The sequence below is a fragment of the Larus michahellis genome, chromosome 8, assembly GCF_964199755.1.
Source record: "Larus michahellis chromosome 8, bLarMic1.1, whole genome shotgun sequence".
Lineage (NCBI taxonomy): Eukaryota > Metazoa > Chordata > Aves > Charadriiformes > Laridae > Larus > Larus michahellis.
The window spans coordinates 27201326-27217745 of NC_133903.1; the positions used below are offsets into that span (position 1 = coordinate 27201326).

At 39.9% G+C, this 16420-nt stretch overlaps 1 protein-coding gene across 5 annotated transcripts in view; it reads left to right on the plus strand.

Moving 5' to 3' along the window:
• The window catches only part of BRINP3 (BMP/retinoic acid inducible neural specific 3), a 206350-nt gene that overhangs the window by 103197 nt on the left and 86733 nt on the right, over positions 1-16420 (plus strand). For all 5 annotated transcript variants that reach the window (XM_074597152.1, XM_074597149.1, XM_074597148.1 and 2 more), the window contains 2 exons: positions 5517-5707; positions 14989-15179. In XM_074597152.1, coding sequence (XP_074453253.1) covers positions 5517-5707; positions 14989-15179 — 382 coding nt within the window. The remainder of the gene's footprint in view (positions 1-5516; positions 5708-14988; positions 15180-16420) is intronic.

Sequence of the window (16420 nt, forward strand, 5' to 3'; positions counted from 1 at the left end):
CTATACAGAAGAAGGCCCTGCTTCTTCTTCCCGTCAAGGGAAGCTGTTATGTTTACTTTGCCCATATTGTAGTGTTTGTCCCTATTATCATGTTTCTGTACGAAGGTCAATATTTTCAGAAGGCTGCTCAGTCAGTATATGACTAATTCCATTCTTCTTCAACTTGAATAGTAAAAATCAAATGTAACAAACATTTAGTAAAGGTTGTGGCAAATTCTTCATCACTTAACAGGTTCTAATGAGCACTGAAAGTCCTATGGCCTGTGCTGGTAAGGAGAATTTTTTCACCTGACAATTTGTGAGTAGCACACCCTTGGTTATTACCTGATGCTGGTTCTGTCCACATCTGGGTGAATCTTCTCTTTAAAAGCCAATGGTTTTAGTTTTTTCCGCTAGCAAATATCACAAATATTTTCCCTGCTTACATGTTGCTGTTGTAGAACTGCTGGTAGGTTGCTGCAAGATAATGGGATATTGCTGCTGTGTTTCATTTTATATCATCTTGGCCTTATTCAAGCTGTGGCCTCAGACATTAAGAAATCTTCAGACTTTTAAAGAAGATAGGTGGATAAAAACACCGTATATTCTCCCATTGAGCTGTTTTACCTACAGATTAACTTGAGCTGTATGGGGAACGCTGGCTTCAGAATCCCACTGTCATCCCAGCCCCTTTGAAAGCAGTCCCCTTCTCGCCATCCCAGACTGGAGCTGTCTCATTTAGAAGACATTAAGAGAAAGGAACACAGATATTAAAAATGAAGTGAAGTTTGTTTTCCAAGAGTGCTTTCCAAACTGTGCCATGCTACTATTCATTAGTATTTATGCTTACTGGTACTAATATTGTTTTATAAAACACATAAGTTACTTACAATGAGGCCTAATGTTGCTAATTTTGCCTGGGCTCGGTTTTGTCTATGGCGTACTTCAGGTGAGACTGTTGTGGTTAAGAAGAATCCATCAGACTCATGGTAAATCTCCTTTAGGTTCTGATTTAATCACCTGCAATAGCAGAGATTATATTCCCATTTCAAATCATCTGCACACTGCAATTTTAGAGTACAATGGCTTTTTTAAAAATTTCCTTCAACTAGATGTTTTGTATAGAACTTTCCCTGTATCTCCCCATACCATATGATTTAAAATGTATTGAAATTAATGCAGTGGTAGAAGAAAATGTATAATTTATATACACATTTGAAAAATAAAACAACTATGGCTTGAAATTCAAGAGAGACATTGACAGCCTTTGTTGGCCTGCTTCCCTAGAATTACTTTCAGATCCACTTGCAATTTTAAGCTTCTTTCAAGATGAAAACATGTCCATAACTTGTACGATACTCTACCAAGGGGTATTTCATGTCAGAGTATTACTCTTAGATTAAACATCACTCTGAATATCATAGCAGAAAATAAAAAAAAATAAAGGAAAAAATAAAAGAAGTGGTGTTGAAATAAAAACTGTATTTTGAATTGTGCTTGTTTTTAAACAGAACAAATGGCAGGAGACCCCATTCAGCATACAGAGGCTGTGGCACGCATGCTGTACCGTTGGTCAGAATTGGCACTACTGGGCTTCAGGGCTCTTACATACGTGTTGGCCAACCAGCAAGGAACCAAATTTTTGGTAGGGCATACAGTTCTGATATGTAGGAAGATGGAGAGAATGCTGCCCGTGGCTTCTTGCACTACTTATGCTAATAGTGCTGTGCCATTACATGCTTCATCCCACGACCCAGAGTGACTTAATTCCTCCCTCTTTTACAAGCCCAGGAACTCAAAGCCATCATCCTTCTCAACAACAGGCTTTACCCTGAGCATTAAAGAGCTATAGCTAAAATATTGTTCAGACTTGGAAATAGATGGGCAGCACAGGGAGTACCACCTGCTGTTAAATCTTAACTTCTTGATAGCACCATGACAGATGCTAGTTTTGGCTCTTACACAGTAGAAGAAGAGGAAGAGGAGGACAGAATAAGCTTCTAATACCTCTAGTGTTTGTATTCAGTTCATAATTGGTTTTCTTGACCAGCAGCCAGCAGTGATGCTATGATATTTTGCAGGAGGTGTTCTTCTTATGAATGACTCCAGTGACTTTGGAAGGCAGTATTTTCTCTACTGAGAAGACCATTAACTCTGTCAGGTCTGCTAGTCTGCCTTTGGCAGTGGACAGGAACATGATTTCCAAAGGAGAATAATGCACATTTGGTGCAAAAATCATTTGAGGGCTGCAGAGTTTGTGTTAGAGAGAATGACTGCAAGACAAAGAGGTAAATGAAGGTTGTGCTTTACTGTGTGATACTAGAGGGGAGAAGGAAATAAGAGAGTATATACTGCTGCTTGCAAGATGAAAACAAGAGAAGAAAGGGAACTTATGTGTATAGGCAAATATACATATTTATATGTCATATGAAAGGATCACAAGGAAATTCTTCTACTTATAGTGAAATTTCTGAATGAGAAATTAGCTCTAATTTCAGGATAGCAGTTACTAGTGACTCTCATGTACCCAGAAAGAGTTTATGAAAACCTGTCCTGGTTCTGGCGGGGATAGGGTTAATTTTCCCAAGGATCGGGCACAGGACACGAGTATCCATCCCAGGTGAGCCATGCCCAGTCTGTAGCTGGGGGCTGGCCAGGAGAGGGGGCAGGAAGTTGGTGCTTGGAGTGAGCTGGGGAGTCTTGCCACTGAGCGGTGGTACCATAATTGAGTATGTACATTCCTCTGTCAGTGTTATTGTTGTTGTTTTCCTCTTTCCTTTGTTGTTCCGTTAAACTGCCTTTGCCTCCTCACTCAACATGCTAGAAATAATGTAGCGGGAACACCCCACCCACAACTCCAGTGCAGGTTTTCCTGCTCCTACGCTTTTCTCTCATAAACCCAGTTAATTCTGAAGTCTGAAATTTTTCCTTAAGTTTCCTGTTGGAGAAGCTGCTAGTCACTTCTTGCTTGTCCACATCTAGCTGTCACTGCTCCTGCCGCCAGGCAGCTCACTTTTGGTGTCCCGTGTCCCTCTTTTATCTTCAGAGATGAAGCTGCTTCTTGTCTCTCCCAGAGGGTTTAGGTCTTCATCTCTTATATTCCAAAACACTTAAGAAAGACATACCATCTAAAATCATCTAAATAGATGTCTAAATAATACCGTCTAAAAAGAAACGCAAAAGAAGGCAAAAGTTAAGAGAATATTCAGAAAAGAGCTGTAATTAGTTACAAAGAACGTACCTAAAATTTAGAAAACTTCTAATGTGCCTGACATGCATTAAAAGCTCCAAAAATCGTGAACTGCAGTTGGCAATGTTCAAATTGAAAACAAAATGCATTGTCTGTAGTTAAATGCTCCAAGAAATTGTTGAGAAACTCTGAGAAATCTTCAGCATCAGCTTTTAAGTCCAGATGAGATGTTTTTTTGGGAGATGGTTTCTTCTTCAATCATGTACTTGCTGACATAGGCAGCAAGAGCAATTTAGTGATATTCCTTTGATTGCATTAAAAAAGGGGGCAGATGAGGGGGTTATGGTGGTCTTCTCTGTCCTTAAAAACTCTGACAATGAAAATCCAACTAGCTTTTATAAGAATTGTTCTTATAAGAAAAGTAAAGAATTTATAAGAAATTTCTGTTATTCTCGTGTTTGAACCTAAGCTTTGATACAATTAGTCAGATTGCAAGTTTAGAAGAAAAAATTTCATCGAGGTATAAAATGAATATTTTACATTATAAAGCTTGTATTTTTTCTTGCTGTCAAAGCAATTCTGTCTTGATGGTACAATTGACCTATATTTTCTGATGTATTGAAATGAAAAAAATGCACTCAAATATGTCCAGAAAGCACAGAATTTAAATAAAAACTGTTTTTATTCTTTTTTCTTTCACTTGAAAAGTACATTTACAGTGCAGGGTAGTTCACTTCTTTTAGTGCCTGCATTAATGTGGTCAATAGGCTCAATGAATGTTTTTTAATTTTAGAGACAAAAAATATTTGTGTGTAGTTTTTCTCATCTCTTTCTATAAATATGCAGTAGTTCCATAAAGGCTGAAAAAAGAGGTTATTAGTTTTATGACTTTTTAAAAGGAAAGTAGATTTCTGAGAAAAAACTTTAAAAACTAACAACTAAGTTGAAAAAACCCCATACCTATAAAACAGCGATTTCCAAATACTAATTTAGGCACACCGGTGATGTGCAGAGTCTTTAAGAAACTGTGGGGATCTCTATAGTCTCGTGCTCTTGACTGGTAAATTGCATTAAATTTCAGGTAAGTTACATAAAGCTCTTTCTATTATAATTCTTCCAATTTGTTTTTGATAAAAATTGGCATCTGCAAGAATGTGGCTGAGAGAAAAGACGTTTCATAGCAGCTGTATCTAATTGTCACCTATTACGTGGTGTAAATCTAGGCTCTACTGGGGATAAGACAATTCAGCTCTTCAAGAGCAATAGGAGGATGCTGGAAAGTAGAAGGGCTATACACAAATGTGTTTATCTGGGGTTTACTAATAGTTGTGGACTTAAAAGTACTAAAAAATATTAGTGGTCATTACGTATTACATAGCTCATCCTAGTCATGTTATTTGCTTGTTGCATCCTTGGTTTTTGCCTTCTTTGTTAATTTTGTAAATAAATGTTGTACTATATTTAGCTGGGACCTTCAGTAGGATCTGTCAAGTTCTCTCATCTGTTTACTTTCCTACAATCTTATCTGAGGGAAATCTTAATTGACATAGCTATATGAATGACTTTACAAAGTGGTAGCTAAACCACAGTCCGCAGGTTGCCTTGGACTTAATTCTCACAGACTCTGTAACCAAAACAGCTATTGATGTACCTTGCAAAAGCAAAGTTACTGCAAATGCTGTGTGTCTTGCCTAGATTTTAAGCATAATGAGTCCTTCCACTAATAACTCTATCTGCTATCTTAATTGGTAATAAAAGATGTGCTTATTTGCTGTGTTATTGACTTGTTTGTTTTCCCTGCTATCATTGATTTATTTTGGAGAGGGGAAGGGGACAGAAACTGGAAATACAATAGTAAGGTCAAATATGGGGTTTCTCTAAATTGTTCAAATTACCCAGCTATGTATGTAAGTGACTTACCAAAAATCAAAGAAAATAGCCTGTTTCTTGAAATGTTTTTAAAATTTGCCTTCTGCTAATGAAAACATTTGTTGCGTTTCGTCCAAATTCTGGGAGATTATTAATTTCTAGCAAACCTGGTTGTTCTGGGGCTGTATTCACATCAGGGGCTAAACATAAACAATGGAACAGCAGCATCCTACGTGTCTTATTTTTTATTTATTTTTTTTGTAAGCAATGTTTTTGTAATGGAGTACTGTCTCTGCTTCTAATAAATAACACTCGTTTCTTGTCCTATGCCTGTAACCCATGACAGAGTATCACTGTCAAGGCCTGTTGTAATACCCAGCTAGTCGCCCACAGCTAGTCAACAGAGCAGAGTAGTTTGCAAATGAAGAACATTTGTCTGAGTGACATATTTCTGAATGAGAATTGCTTTGTTTTGCAGAGAGTTTGGCCGCTGGAAAGTGAACAATCTTGCTGTTGAAAGAAGAAATTTCCTTGGCTCCCCACTGCCACTTGCCCCTGAATTCTTCCGTAACATAAGGCTACTTGGACGCCGCCCGACCCTTCAACAGATCACAGAAAACCTTATCAAGAAATATGGGACACATTTCCTACTATCCGCTACCTTGGGAGGTAGGGTTGACGCTTGGAAATATTGTGCATGAGTTTGGCATGACTGAACTAAGAGTGTTGGGCACAACTGATTTCTCTGTAAAACTGGTGGTCCCTTCTCAGAGCAGCTGGGCTGAGAACTCTCCCTGGGATGGACTTTAGAGTATGGGAGCAGCTTTAGTCTACAAGCATCATGGCTCCTTCTCCTTCCCTTCGGGAAGTACAGGCCTGTTGGTCTGACCTTGGTGCCTGGGAAGGTTATGGAACAGATCATCCTGAGTGCCATTATGCGGCACATGAAGGACAACCAGGCAATCAGGCCCAGGCAGCACGGGTTCATGAAAGGCAGGTCCTACTTGACAAACCTGATCTCCCTCTAGGACAAAGTGACCTGCTTAGTGGATGAGGGAAAGGCTGTGTATGTTGTTTACCTGGACTTTATTTAGTAAGGCCTTTGACACAGTTTCCCAAAGCATCATCCTGGAGAAACTGGCTGCCCATGGCTTGGATGTGAGTATTCTTTGCTGGGTTAAAAACTGTCTCACCACAAAAAAGACACTGAGGTGCTGGAGCGGGTCCAGAGAAGGGCAACGGAGCTGGTGAGGGGTCTGGAGCACAAGTCTGGTGAGGAGTGGCTGAGGGAGCTGGGGGTGTTCAGCCTGGAGAAAAGGAGGCTGAGGGGAGACCTTCTCGCTCTCTACAGCTCCCTGAAAGGAGGGGGTAGCCGGGGGGGTCGGTCTCTTCTCCCAAGTAACAGGCGATGGGACAAGAGGAAACGGCCTCAAGTTGCGCCAGGGGAGGTTTAGACTGGATGTTAGGAAAACTTTTTATACTGAAAGGGTTATCAAGCATTGGGACAGGCTGCCCAGGGAAATGGTTGAGGCAACATCCCTGGAGGTGTTTAAAAGGAGAGTGACATTTTCCTTAATTATTCATTAAGGAGAGTGACATTTTTTTCTGTAAGAGGCCCTTATAACAATTTACATAATAACAAATTACACAAGTATCTGGGTTTATTGCAGTACTGCAGAGATGAAGCAAGAAACCCAGAAACAATTATTTCCAAAAATTCTTTTCATCTTGGAGACTTTTAAACTACTTTGACTGCTGGGAAGCCCCTATATTGTCACTGTACCCTTTTTAGGACTAGTCTTCACTTAACCAGTGGGACTGAAAGTTTCAATGATGAGTGTTTGCCGTGCGATTACTATTAACTTAATGGAATCTGCATCTCTAAATCCCCACAGACTAATTTGGAAAGGGTATCCTGATGTATAATTGGGATCCAGTCACCAAACAGATTGAAGAAATCTAGTGAAGAGGCCTAATGTTCAAGAGAGAGCTTAAATTGTTCCGAATGAAAGATAATTAGTGCCTGCAATTACCCATCTAGGCATTACAAAATGAACTGACATTTTAGAAATGCAGTTTTATCCCTTGGTGGGTGATTATATTAAAGATAATCCTGGTGATTGAGTATCCTTCCAGCAGGACAGTCTTGTCAAAATCCTTTATTCACCTGAGGAATGATTCTCTTTAATACATTTCATAACTGAATTCTAACCATATATTAAGGAAATGACAGCCTTCCTATTCTCTTTTGGCTGATATCTAAGATCTATAAGAACTGAAATGGCTCACAGTAGCTCCATTTTGGAAAAGACCATTCTAGAAACAAGGTGAATTTCTGTTTTACTGAAGTTATTTAAAATAATAAAGTAATTCCTATCATTATTTTGGGAACTAGTGCTTCTACACCAAATCCATCACCATTAGAATTTTAAGAACAAATTACCTGTGTTGACCAACAATTTGGAATAAAATTCCCAGAGTTTCTTTTAATTACTTAGTATATTTCTTCCGTACAAAAAATGTATTTTTTACGAATGACTGTATATTTTATTGTGTGCACAGCACATCTGAACAGTAAACTTCACTGCAGAAAAATGTTTCTTAAATTATAAAGCATAGTAATAAAGATTTGGCTGCAGCACGTATCCTAATGCAAGGGTTATTCAGTGATAAAAATTATTTTTTGGGATTATTAGCTATTTACTAGTTATTAACTAACATAACTTTCAGTACAAACAGCCATCTGATGAAATTCATTTTCAAGTTGAAATTGGATGCAACAACTCGGGGAAAACCGTCTAACCCAGGCATAGCTCTCTTTAAAAGTACAAAGCACCAGTATCACACTGATCACCAAAGAGCTACAGACTTGACACCTTCTAGAAAGTATGGCCCTAGGTAAAAACTAAAACTTAAGGGTAGTTCTTTTGAAGACATTTGAAAACTGTACCTTAAGCACTCAATATTCTCCCCGAAGCTTCAGGATTTGCTGCAAGGAAGCTGGGCTATGGTGCCCTTTTCTCATCCCTCTTCAGACGATCTCACAAAGGCCATATAATGCAGAAGCTGCCACAAACTTGCAAAAATTTTCCACTCATGGAGAGACAGCGTTGACTTCTGGGCTCTGTCAACACTCAACGAAGTCAAAGGGAGTTTTTATATTAACTTTGATGGGTTTTGATTTAGGTTCCTAGCCTCGATTTTTAGACATGATTTCAGGCACACCTACTGCCTTCCATTATGATTGGATGGGTGTTAAATACTTTGAAAAATTAGTTCAAGTAAAATAATTACAGGGAATTAGTAATTTCTAAGAATGCTTTCATGAGGTAGCTAATAACCCTATACTTCCCTGTATGTGGTAGTTTTCATTTTTGGGCTAGATTGAATGGGGATTCCCAGAGATGCTTGTCCACACTTTATTAACATGTAATTAGATTTTTTTTTTCTTTCAGTAATGTACTCGTACTTTCCCTTTAATTATAAATTGTTTTATTCGGAAAGCTTTGTTGCTTTTGTAGCTCCTTAGAAGCAGCAGACCAGACTGAGTGTGCATAGTACTTTTATTTAATGAATACCCAATCATCTGTATTCATGGACATAAAGGAAAGCTTGGCAAATGAGCGATCCTGTGGTAAGATTTGTGTGCCTCTGTGATCATTTGGCTTTCATGAATATCCCTTTTTGACCATAAAGGGAACTCTTGCACATGGTTGTTTGTGATACGTTCCCAAGTCTTTATTCACAAACACAGAAAATACACTCCTCAAGGGCATTTTGAAATGAGAATTTAGGGAAGTTCTATTTTTCTTGCTGCCACGAGATAATGTGGAAAATGACATTTCTCACTGCTTCTATTTCTTATACCTTTTACCTTCTTGTGACATAAGCCAAGTGTCCATACTGAGCAACTTCAAGCTGCAGGATAGGACCCTACGTAATCCGCTGTTTGCACAGCATAACACTGGATTGAGCAGTGGCTTCATGGGTGAGCTCATGTGCCTGTGCACAGGAGTAACTTCTACTTCTGCAGTGACTGTCTGCAGTGTCAAATCAGCAGAGCAAGGAGGGCCATGGCTGCTCATTTTTTTTAATTTTTCTGCACAAGTGGGGATGCTGTATTGGGCTGGGCCATCGCTAGGAAGTGAGGAGGTTTTCTCTGCTCCTCTAGGACAACACATATCCTGTTTGCCTTAGCAAAATTGCAAATTTACATGTCCCAGACGCTGACTGGAACAGCTTTAGGGGAAAGGCAAGAGAGGACTCATACAAGGGAACTCCAACCTTGAAAGCAAGAGAAGACTCTACTGGACAAGTCCCTGAGTATCTCATTTAATTAGAGTTGCTTTGAGCAGGGGATTGGACTGGATGACCGCCAGAAGTCCCTTCCAGCCTGAATTGCTTTCTGACTCCATGAAATGTATTTCTAAATTCTTTATCAGCTTTCAACTAGCAGTTCCAAAAGGTAGATTCTCCTTTGAATGGGAGACAATACACAGTATTCCTTTTTCTCCTTTTGTTCTGCATTTATACTTTTCTCTTTTGCTTGCATACAGCGTGATGCAGTGAAGGTCCAGCTTGTTGAATATGCAAGAGCGTTAGCTGCTGTACACTTTAATGGTTTACAAAAGGTAGTGTGCAGCAGTGAGCTTGAGAACTGGAAGTTATTGTGAAGCCTGGGGCACTACTGTGGAGTAAGTGTAGCAGGATGAGAACATTATTGGGTCCCACTTTAAAAGGCATTCATTTTAATGCTGTTCTTAGACTCAGATGTAAAGGCTGCTCAGCAAACCCATAGATTCGGTGATGAGGAAATTACAGATAACTAACATACTGCAATGAAAAGATAGGCCCTTGTTCCAGACATTTGGGTTATGTGAGTCTGGTTCAGGTGCTTTGCAAGATGAAGACAGTGGACTTTGCAAACAAGTCCTCCATGCATCTGGAAACATGGTAGCTGTTCTGAATAAACAAATTTCCAGGAGGTTGCCAAGGCTTCTTATGAAACCGGAACCTTTTTTGGAAATTGGCTAAATGGTAATATCAAGTGTTTGAGATAGATAGATTGATTCATTTTTGCCGTTATTGTCTGTCATAATTGCTCAAAGTGTTCATTACCAGGGCATGAATACATTCACCTCTCTGGGTCAGAAAATATCCAATAGCAATGTTGAAGACTTGGAGAATCAGGTTGGACGGGGCTCTGAGCAACCTGATCTAATTGAAGAAGCCTCTAGTCATGGCAGGGGCATTGGAATAGACGGCCTTTCAAGGTCCCTCCCAACCCAAACTATTCTATGATTCCATGATTCTGTGATTCTATGATTTACGCTAACTGCTGGTATGACCTTTGTTTTGTATAACGCTTCTTTCAAGGTAAGATACAAACTATTGGCAAATAAAGGAGGGAAGGACCAGTCCTAAATGACTGATGTGAGAAAGAAACTTGAAAATTTAGTATCAGACTTGCAAACACCCCGCTAGATATGTAAATTTTCCAGCATTTAATATTATGGATGCTAAGGGGAAGGAAAAAATGCAAAAATATATTCTCTTTCTTTTCTCTGGCCATTTACTCAATTAAGACAGATTTCAAATCCTAAACCAGATGGTATATATAGAATTAACGTGAACTGTTATTCACTCAAACCACAGGAATGATGCCGCATCTGGCCGAGCATTAATTTATATGCTATTTGAACCTGTGCACTTTCATCAGCATCTGCTTGAGTTTGGGAAAATGACTTGATAAAACCCAAATGGTACATTCTGTGATCCATACAATAGATTTTCCACTGGTGCTAAACTATTTTTTATAACAAAGGCATAACAATTTTATTTTTTTAAAATTTTTACTATAATGCATTACAGCTATTGTAGCTGAGGTATTCTATTTAGTCAGAAACTTCTGAGGAGTTCGTAGGCCAAAGACTGTTATGCCTTTGTAAGATACATATATGTGTATGAAGACAGAGCTCTAAATAGGTAACTGTGGATGATGCTCAGATATATCTGCCTTCGAGTGCTATCCTTTTATTAATGTTTTCTCACTTTCTGACATGAAGTGATGGGAACTGCTTGGATCACTGCCTTTTCCCACCGCTACCCAGGCTACAGATGAAAATATGAAACGTCAAGGCTTATGATCCTGCCATCGTTACAAAGATGTGGATACAGGAAAACAATATCTCAATAATTGAGGCAGAAAATAGCACTAAGTGTTTAAACCATATGAATATGTATTATTATGTATAACAAAATATATTTACTCCTTCAATAGATGGTTATATTTAGTTACAGTTGTTACAGCATTATGCCAATTCTACCATCACAATGATGATGATTTCCATTTTTTATTTAAATAATTCCTGAAGATATTCATAAGATGCACACAAAATTAATTTCTAATTTCTGAATTATAGAATCATAGAAGGGTTTGAGTTGGAAGGGACCTTAAAGATCCCTTTGTATTTGGAAACCTACCTGATTGCACCCAGTATTAGCATAGTGCCCCAGAATACCAGTGGTGAACTAGGACCCGCTTGTTTGAGGTACCGTACAAGCACAATGCAGAGATTTTCGAGGAGAAAGAGCGTCCTTCATGTTTACACCAAAGGCCCCATCGCTTCAGCTGCATGCCTGCGCTCAACCTTGGGAGGTGTAACTTGATGTCATCTGAGTCAAAGTAAACATTCAAATTCATTTCAACCTGGGTGCACAGCAGGAGAAACAAAATGTATCTGTCAGGGAGCGGGGAGGGAGACTGCGGGGCTGGGGATGCGAGGTTTTCCTGCCTGCCAAAACGCACCCTGCAGCAACGGCCACGGCAAGCAGGACTAGGATAATAGGATGATGTGAGAAATGTGACGGGGTTCAAAGGTTATTTTCCTGACATTTTCTAATCAAAACAAAACAATGCAACATACAGTACTGTCCTTTTTCGAGCTGCATTTTTAAAATGTTTTTTTTTATTGCAGTTCTACTCTCCACCCCCTGGAGAACAAACATTTTTGATGGGAGAAAAATAAACTCTGTTTTAGTAATGAAACTTAACAGAATTCTGTTGAAATAGAAGCAGTCCCATTGTCTCTACTAATAAATAATAGAGATCAATCAAAAGCGTTTACACCAGAGCAAGGTGGGGTGGTGTACTGGTTAATGAAACATTTGTGTTTCAACCTCAAAATTTTTTTTTCTATACTTTCCAGAGATTTCCTGCAACATCAAGAGCTTATTGTCTTTTACTTTACAATGCATTATAAGATATTTTCAGTGGAAAGATGGTCGAGCTTGCAAAAGTCACTTTAATCTAAATATACTAGCTAAGACCTCTGGAAAAAGAGAAAAAAATCGAGACAAATCTCCTGGTGAAATTTTTGCGGGCCGCAACCAGTAACTGATAGAATATTTACCCCTGTGAGTTCTGATGTTGTCTGCTCTGATATGAGTGTGTCTTTATAGCTCCACAAACAGCTGCACAAAGCCCAGCCCCCTGGCCCAAACCTCAGCCCACTGCCTTGCTTTTCATTTCAGAAACATCTTTCATACCAGCTGGAGTCACAACGCAGGCTTTGAAAAGGCAGGTTTTATTGCGCAGGCATAGTTGAACATCAACGATGCTGGAACCTAGGCTGGGTTTTGGTCGCAAATTTATCTTGAAGTACAATCATTAGACTTTGCAGTTCTCTACTGCTGGCAGTGGTCGTGGATGTAGTATGGTGTGAATGATGGCCCACCTGGCCACAGGATTGGCACCACCTCGCACCAGGGGACACAAATTTGAACACAAACGGGCACAAAATTGACCATAGAGAGTTCCATCTCAACATGAGGAGGAACTTCTTTCCTTTGAGGGTGGCAGAGCCCTGGCACAGGCTGCCCAGAGAGGTGGTGGAGTCTCCGTCTCTGGAGACATTCCAAACCCGCCTGGACGCGTTCTGTGCCACCTGCTGTGGGTGACCCTGCTCTGGCAGGGGCTTGGATGAGATGATCCCTAGAGGTCCTTTCCAACCCTTGCCGTTCTGTGTGTCTGTGAAACAGGTCTGCACTAATGCGATGTGCTCGCGCCTGCCCTGCCAAGCAACCCTAGTCTGCTTTGCAGGAGGTTTTGACAGAAGTTAAATAAAATGTGAACCTATGTCTACTTATTACAGCAGAAAGATTTAGGTAACTGGATGGGGAAATCCTATTACTTACAGAAGCAGCTTTAATTCCTTGCTCTTCCTAGTTCAGGCAACTAATCCCTGCCTTGATGACTGCATGTACACAAAAAAAATGACCCACTACAAAACTGTAGGAGGAGAAGCATAAATATAGTGGTGAAAACTGAGGTGGGCTCCAGCTGGAATAGCCGGCTGCCCTGGGCTGCAGCTGTCCCTTCCAGGACAAAATGAACATATTGGACAAGCCCGACAAGTCTAATTAGATAAGAGGCTCCTGGATAATGGCAGTTTTGCCTGTGTGAGGTCTGAAAAGCCGGATTGTCCTCTGAATGTGTGAGAGATTGGAAGGCACTGTAAGGTACTTTGACTAACATGAATGCACTCCTCTCTCCGAACACAAATGAATTTTGCAAGCTGAGGTAGCTGTGTGTCAGATTTGTCAAGAGAAGTGGTCTCCCTCACCGAGGCATGCTTTCTTCCTTTAGCATTGCTCACCACCAAGATTTTCTCCCTTTAAAGATGATGTCATGTTTTCATCCTACATTTCATCCTACATACAATAGCCTCTGCAGCTATATTTTTTGGCATGCAAACCCAGCCAAAGCTGGCATCCCATCCTCCAAACAGGCAAAATGCCACTGGAGCAGATGGGCGAGCAATGAAACTAGCACAAGTGGCAAGTCAGGCTGGATCAGGGGAGCTTCCTTTCCAGGAACAAGGAAACCCCATTCAGTGCAGTTGTTCAGCACCTAAAATACAGGTGTAATGATATTACTCGTTGATTCTTGAGATTAACGTTGAAGAATGCGAGTAGTAAAACACAGGCTCAGAAAGTGAGAAAAGTATTTTTGTAGTTACTTCAGACATAAGTTGCACAGAAGAAAATACTAAATTTAAATTGCTTTTCTAATTCATTTTCTGAAGTAAAGAGTTTTGCTTAAACACATTACTAAATGAGTGAATTCTTGATTAGCCTGAACGGCAGGAAAAACATATCCATGAAATAAACAATAAATATGGAAAATTCCTTACAAATTTAACAGTATCAGTATGTCTGATATGGAATGCTTCTTAAGTGCTCGCTCAGTCAAACAAATGAGATTTTGTTTTGGTTTTGTTTTCAATAACCCTACAGGAATTAAAATTTCTAAATTCAAGAGTATTTCTCCATGTCTTTTTAAAGAGAAAGGAAGTGAGAAAACCACGACATAAGATGCTGGAGCTTCTCTTTGCTTTTACAAAAGCACCTTTACTTTGAAAGTTCAGAAAGTGTTATTTATGTTTCCCTCTTTTAAAAGAAACTGATTATCGTTCTTTTTTTTTCTTAAAAAAAGGAAACAAAAAAAGAAAAGTCACAAACATTACTCTGGTTTCATTTTCTTTTATTCTAACATTAAATACTAAAAAATGAGTTTATTAAGCAACCTTGGAAATGAACACATTTTATACACAATTTAAATTGAATATCTACAGAGTATCTCTGTATTGTTGGTAAATAGGAGTTAATATAGCAAAATTATTCCCAGTGTCATTGCATTCTAGGCATAAATGCGTCCTATTTTATAGTTGTTATTCATACAAGGCACCAAAAAAAAAAATATATTCCCAGAATAATATCTGTTGTCCATGTGCTTAGGCACTGAAGTATCTGCATCTGCCACCAGGGAAGGATATCTAAACATTAGGCAATGGCTAGGGAAAACTTCAGCTTGCCACCTTGTTTCTGGCAAAATGAGACTTGCAGGTGATGTCTCTGATGACTGCTGTGGTTTCTGTTTCCCTGCTCAGGAGAGGAGTCACTCACAATTTTTGTGGACAAACGGAAGCTGAGCAAGAGGTCAGAAGGAAGCGATCCCAGCACGAACAGCTCTGCGGTGACTCTGGAGACCCTGCACCAGCTTGCAGCCTCCTACTTCATTGACAGGGACAGCACGCTGCGCAGGCTCCACCACATCCAGATTGCCTCCACTGCCATAAAGGTAGGGGAAGTCCTCTAGGACCAACCTGCAGATGTGGTTCCAGATTGACTAGCTGCTTCTCAGCAGGAATGGGGTTTGATTAGTAAAAAAAGATTTGTTAGCAAAACAATATCTGTTGATCATAATTTTTTCACCTGAATCAATGCATTACATTAATAATGGAGATTCTAGCTTAGAAGAGGGTCTGACACACGAAAGATATTACGCTTGATGAGCAATACATAATTTGAATGATATAGGTGGCCCTCATAGAAGCGTCCAGTCATTGACACAATCTCCTCTACATGTGTGCCCAGCAACTGCATTTATAGGTAGACTATATCTGTGTTCGGGTGCATACAGTTCCCTCCTACTTAATTTCTTTTTTCTTTTTCTTGTTCTTCTTTTTTTTTTTCCTCAAACATGTTTTTTTGTATGCCTGTGTTTGAAACATTTTTTATTTTTTTATTTTTAACTGACCTTTGGAGCAATTTGGAGCTCTTGGTTGTGCTGTTTTGCAGAGGCACATGTTATTTTCTGTTAGAAACTTCTTCTAGGACAGTTTGGCAGTCAAAGCATCCTGCCTACTGCATGCTGTAGGTCACACATAGCCCTGGAGGATGCTTGGCTAAGATCCATGCCTCGGCAGGCAACATATATAAACAACATGTATAAAGCAACAACTGTTATTTTGAGCAGCTCTCTAGCCTTGTGTTGTTTATTTGAAATAACATCTCTCAGTCCATTTCCAGTATTGAAGAGCAAATAAAATTTAACTTGCAGTTGAATATGCATTCAGTTCTGGGCTCCCCGGTTCAAGAAGGACAGGGAACTGCTGGAGAGGGGACAGCAAAGGGCTACCAAGATGATGAGGGGACTGGAACACCTCTCTTATGAAGAAAGGCTGAGGGATTTGGGTCTTTTTAGTCTGGAAAAAAGACGACTAAGGGGGGATCTTATCAATGCTTATCAATACTGAAAGGGTGGGTGTCAGGAGGATGGGGCCAGGCTCTTCTCAGTGGTGCCCAGGGACAGGACAAGGGGTAACGGGCACAAACTTGACCATAGGAAGTTCCATCTCAACGTGAGGAGGAACTTCTTTCCTTTGAGGGTGGCAGAGCCCTGGCACAGGCTGCCCAGAGAGGTGGTGGAGTCTCCGTCTCTGGAGACATTCCAACCCCGCTTGGACGCGTTCCTGTGCCACCTGCTCTGGGTGACCCTGCTCTGGCAGGGGCTTGGATGAGATGATCTCCAGAGGTCCC